Consider the following 6,014-nt stretch of genomic DNA (forward strand, 5'->3'; position numbering starts at 1 on the left):
AAACCCATACAGACGATTCTTCAGATGTGAGATTGGTAAACTAGTAAATCTGAAATTTCTTTAGTTATCATTATTCTATATGATAAGCGAATAAACAGATGTGAGATTGACTTGTTTTTGTGTTTTCAAACAGAGAAAGAAAGAAAATCATCTTTTTAAGTGGGTAGACGACGCTCTGTTCGATGAGATTCAGAGGATAGATGAGCATCAGACGAGAATTGCCGAGGAAATTGAAGATCTGAGAAGTTCCATGAAGAAGACAGTTGAGGAGGAAGTTATGAAACATAAGAATTCGATCGATGTAGGTTGTTTAGGATCCATTCTCACTATTTTATGTCTCTGGTCCAAACGTGATTGATAATGTTTTGTTTCTCTGTTTCATGTTAAAATAAAACTTCTATTATTTTCTAATGTTAAGACCTAAACGATTTCCAGTTGCATCATTTGACATGAACAAACTGAAACATAACTTCCAAAAACGAGAAGAACAAAATGCATAGTCTCTGAAACATAAAATTCTATTGTTACACAATCCTGAAATATGCATCAAACTGAATTCAACATGAAAAAACTGAAACATAACTTGCATAAAATGAGAAGAAAGAAACACATAGTCTCTGAAACATAACTTGCATAGAACGAATTGAGAATCCTATATTGCTCTATCACATATTCTCCTGTTGTGACCTTCAATCCCACATCGACTGCATTTCCGAACTGTAGAGCCTTGAGTTCCTTGTGACGAACGGATCTTATCTTCGGTTGTCTCGTATCTGCGTTTCTTTCTCCAACCTGCAGCTCGTCTACTCTCTGGAGGGAGGATTTACGACTTCTCCACATGAGATGGAACTTTCCATGCATCTTCAGGGACGCTAATAGGATTTATGCTTTCTTCATAAGTCGAGCGCCATGAGGCAGTAGTGTACATGTCATCTGGGAGTGTGTGTGGTTTTAAACACTGAAGCCTGCTTTTATGGTGTACCTGCATGAGATTTTCATCAGATCAAATTTCCCACAAGAACATGTGCATCTGACCAAGTCAATCGAGGAGTCGAAAGTGTCACCTTGAACTAAAAACCTATGATCGCTAACTGGAAAGACCTTAAATGTTTTACCCTTCTCAATCCTTCTGTCAAACTTCTTCTCCACAGCAATGGTCAGTGGCTTCGAATGCTTAGAACTTAAAGTTCTACGTTTGAAAAACCATCGAGTCATCATTTCCCTAATGCTGTCCAATAAAAGTATCACTGGAAACTCTCTAGGAGTACGCAAAGCAGAATTTATCGACTCCGCAGGGTTAGTAGTCCTAATATCATATATGTAACCCGGAAACTGACAACAAGCCAACTTCCTCACTTCGGCATCTATGAGATACTTTCCAATTTGAGGAGTAATAGCGAAAATAGAAGTGACCACCTTACGAAAATCAGCAGCTCGATAAGCTTTAAAAGCCTTTGCAACCAAACCAGCTATACCTTTCCCGCTGAAATATGTTACAACATTATTCAGCAAGTGGTGAATGCAGATTCCATGATGATCTTGCGGGTACACTCTTGCAATAGCTTTAGCAATTGAGGAATTCCAGCAGATACAAAAGCTAAGCTATGGTCGTCAGCAATGACCACATTAAGTTGTCTCATAAACCAGTTCCACGCGAGGTCATTCTCTGAGTCGACAACTCCAAAGGCAATAGGATATAAACTCGAGTTTCCATCTAATGCAGTAGCAACTAGTAATACTCCTTTGTATTTTCTCTTCAAAAACGTCTCATCCACCATAATAACTTTTCGAATTGCAGCATAGAAACCGTGAATACTCTGACGAAACGAGATGAAGAGGAATATGAATCTCCCTTTTGTATCCCTTTCATAAAATGTGTGTGGGCCTGGATTAGTTTCCTTCATCATGTGCAAGTATTGAGAATTTTTTCATAACGAAATTTAGAAATACCCGAATGAGACTGAAATCTTTGACTTCAAAAACCTGAATCTCAAATAGATCCGAACTGAACTCGAATAGGTACCCGAACGCCACCCCTAATCGGATTAATCAAAATCAGAATTCAACCTTATTTTAATGCGATTTATACTGATATTTTTAATTTAATAATAACTCGGCATGAAAAACACAAGAAGAAAACAAGGAAATAAGTGAGTGGTTGGTTTTTATTGTAGGGAAAAAATGTTTAGAAAAATCATGGGCTTATTGGCGAGATAGCCATATATAAATGTCAAATTAAGTAAGTAGCCATGATTTTGACATAATTAAATGCCAGGTTTTTCGCACCCAATCTAACCGGTTATACCCTTTCCAGAAACAAGTTTCCAGTTGCATTGTCTAAAGTAAATGACTTGGTTGCTTTTTTGTGACTTATTAACAATCACAGAACTGTACTGAAGGCGTACATCAGAAATGAACTTTTTACGTACCAAGATATATGTGTTGTAAGTACTCAGTGCTTCTCAAATAATAACCTCTGGAAACATGGTTATAACAGAGTAATCCATTTTATTTTATATAGAAATGAACTTTTTATATTTTAAACATTACAATGATGAAGAACAATAGCGCATTCGGTACAGATCATGCAATTTCATCTCAAGTAGAATAGTTTGTCAATCGATTCCATCTCAAATAGAATAGTTTGAACATATAATTTTTCATATTCTATTTCAAATAGATTATGCATAAAAGATCTCACACAGACAAATTGTATTGACTAAACCCTAAACCCAAATATAATCTATAAACCCAAATAGAATGGAACAAAATAAATAACACAATACATATTGGTAAAATTATAAAATGTATATAATTGCATGGAAAGAAGTTAATGATGACCCTAACCATACCATCTCACCTTTTAAATACTAAATCCTAAACTCTAATCACTAACCCCTAACCCAAATATGAACCCTAAACCCACATATCAAAATCTAAAAAATACATAATATTATATATGTAATATAAAATTATACAATGTAGATCATAGTATGTTTTTTTACAGATTCAAAAACATGTAGCCATAGTGAGAACTTAAGAAAATTACAAACTATATTTATAAACAAAATATATCACTTTTTAGTAACCGTCAAATAGAATGGAAAATGATAAAATAGTATAGTAACAAAATATATCATATTACAAAATATGAAAATACATATTGTTTTACATTTCTATTCTATATGCATAAATAAATACATTGGTTTTGATTATAGAGATAGAGGTGATCGCCACTGCATAAGCTTTGTCTCTCACCATAAGAGTCTTTGAAACTCTACAATTCTTCGCCATCAACAATCTCACAATTACTATACTATGCGGGCAGACATCTTTACTATTCCATTTATATACAACACCTTCTGTACCCTAATTCTGAGAGGAGCCCCAAATTGAAAGAAAATAATCAAGGACGAGAAAACGGTGAAGCGAATCAATGGAAAACAAGGAGAACTTACGGGAGTTTCAGAGATCTGAGAAGAATCGAGTTGGAGAAGTTTGGTAGAAAGGGTGTGCTACTAACCGCCGCCGCTTAAACCCTAACGGAGACCCCTAACGCCGAAAACGAGTGACAATGGAGGACGAAGGAGATGACAATGGGGGACGAAGGAGATGGAAACTCTGTCGATTGCATGCAGAGTCGAGGCGTTGGAGGAATTCGGTGCCGGAGACTTTTCGACTGCTACAAATTTACCACATAAGTTAACAGAGAAAGATGTGAACGACGGTGAGACACGAATTATTTTTGTAGAGATTTTCCTTAAAATATTTATTTAATTATAGCAGCAGATTGGGCCGGTGATGTTTCAGGGGTATTAGCGTATTATTATGTAATTGTAACAGTGTGTATAGAAGCATTAGGTTAAATATATACTTTGTGAATTACTGTTTTTTCATGGTTATATGATCCTATTTCCCAAAAATCATTAGAAATTATAAACGTAAAAAGGAAAAGATTAGAGGAAGAAAAGAAAGAAATGAAAGGTCACTCTTCTCCTTCACAACTCATTCATCTCTCTCATCTCCGCACAACAGAAAATCACAAGCAAGCAACCACTCAACCTCTCAGCTTAAACACGTTTTGCAAACCGGTAAAGAAAGATTTTTCCTTTTTTTTTGCTCTTTTTGTATTTGGATTTAGGATCAATTCTCTCGATCTTCCACCTTCTTGGATCGTTTCAAGTGTATCCATCTTTGCTTCCTTACTTAGACTTCAGTTTTCTGATTCGATTTTGTTTCTGCCCCGGTCTCCACGTTTCAAGGGTTATTCTCATTGTATTTTTTTTAGTGTAAATTCAAGTAGATTTCTCATCTGGGTATACATACCTGTGAAAAGGGTTGTGTTCTGATTTGTCTTCAATTATTTCTTCTCTTCCTCATCCTCATATGCGTTTCCATTTCGTTTGGCATCAATGGCGGTGCACACCGTTCGATTACCGGCGACTCAGCTTCACAACGGAATCTCCGGAAACCTTTCCCCAACCAATCACAATCCAAACTCTGTCATTCGATCTACGAACCACTGCTGTTTCATATCCATATTGGCAACACTCGAAGAAGGCGATTAACATGACAAACACAGCTCTTTGAGAGCTCTTGCAATGAAGAAGATTATTGAAGACTCGCTTCTGTTTCATAGTAGGAACTCCGTTTACAAATTTCTTAAATGTTTATGAGTTGTTTTATAAACTTGGGCCACAAACACTTTACTGAAATTGGTTATTTACGAACCTTGGTTACTGTCGAATGTATGTTATAATGTATAATGAAAAAATATATACTAAGTACCAATGGCAATTGCTGTAAATCGACTAGTAATTAAAGGTCTTTTAATTAGGATGGTTGAGGAGAGCTGTAGGCTTCCACATCAAACAAAATGGCATACTTGTAATTAAAATATCAATTACTCTTAAAAATTGTTTTTCTTTTAATAATAAGGGGATTTATTTCAGTGAGTGCACAGCCTCATAGTCTATACTATTCAAAGGGCATTTTCAACTTCATTCTATTTTTTTCTCCAAAATATAGTAAAATAGAATATCGAGTAAAATTTTCTGACTATACTTCATTTCTCATTCTATAATAGAATTTACTCCGTAAAGAGAATCATCTATTATTTTTTATTCATTACCCCTATTATAGAGTGATAGGTAGAGTAGGTTTAGACCATTTTTACTTCATATTATATTTTACTTCATTTTGAAGAAAAAATAGAGATTTACGTTGGAGTGACTAGCGTCAATTGACACAATACTCGCTTATATTTCATATATATATATATATATAAATTTATAAATATATATATTGATATATGTTGAAAAGATCTGGTTTCGTGAAGAAATATGTATACTCGCTTGAAAACATTTAGGCTTCTCTATTAATCTCTCATTTTCGTTGACTCTTTCGCCAAGAATCTATAATGACGAAAAATAAAACTTGCTTAGAATCTTTCTACATGCAGAAATCAAGAGTATGTTGCTATAAAATGGTGATGCAAATACTCTTTTCTATCATCGTGATGTTCTTGCCAATTTTATCCGAAATTGTATTTGCTATCTTGCCAATCAGATTTGAGGATTCATTCAGATTAAGGTCATACTTGATGACATGAAGCAGAATTAAGCAGCTAGACTTGGGAATTAAGCTGCCAGACTTGAAAATACTTATAAGGTTTTATAAGGTCTTATAAAGGTTTTATAAGATTTTATAAGGTTTTATAAAGGTTTTATAAGACTTTATAAGAAGCACCAGACTTAAGTTTAGAACCAGAAGACCAGACTTGAGAAGTAAAGAAGAAGAAGAAGAAAGAAGAAGACCGTTGAATATTTTTAAACAATAAATATTTTATTGTATTATGTATAGAGGCAACTTGCCTTTAAAAGACTTGAATCTAGATCCACAATTTGAATTTTAAGGGAATAGACTTTCTCTCTCTCTTTCTCTCTCTCTGTTCTTCAATGTTCTTCATCTACATCTCTTTATCCTCACATTCTTTCAACAAATGGTATCAGAGC

At 34.5% G+C, this 6,014-nt stretch overlaps 1 protein-coding gene across 1 annotated transcript; it reads right to left on the bottom strand.

The window, feature by feature from the left end:
• Positions 1 to 823: 823 nt before the first annotated feature.
• On the bottom strand, positions 824 to 1,778 carry LOC106297617. The gene is made up of 3 exons (XM_013733824.1): positions 1,552 to 1,778; positions 1,036 to 1,483; positions 824 to 982 (listed from the first exon to the last, which is right to left on the bottom strand). Exons 1-3 carry the CDS (start codon positions 1,776 to 1,778, stop codon positions 824 to 826), a joined length of 834 nt encoding a protein of 277 aa, XP_013589278.1.
• Positions 1,779 to 6,014: the final 4,236 nt, after the last annotated feature.

The sequence above is a fragment of the Brassica oleracea genome, chromosome C6, assembly GCF_000695525.1.
Source record: "Brassica oleracea var. oleracea cultivar TO1000 chromosome C6, BOL, whole genome shotgun sequence".
Lineage (NCBI taxonomy): Eukaryota > Viridiplantae > Streptophyta > Magnoliopsida > Brassicales > Brassicaceae > Brassica > Brassica oleracea.

Excerpts from the sequence above, each read along its gene's own strand:
- LOC106297617 (XM_013733824.1), bottom strand. The coding sequence starts at position 1,778 with ATGGTGGATGAGACGTTTTTGAAGAGAAAATACAAAGGAGTATTACTA. Across the intron at positions 1,484-1,551 it reads TTGCTAAAGCTATTGCAAGA|CGGGAAAGGTATAGCTGGTT; the intron begins GTGTACCCGCAA and ends AACATATTTCAG. Across the intron at positions 983-1,035 it reads TCGACTCCTCGATTGACTTG|GTACACCATAAAAGCAGGCT; the intron begins GTCAGATGCACA and ends AATCTCATGCAG.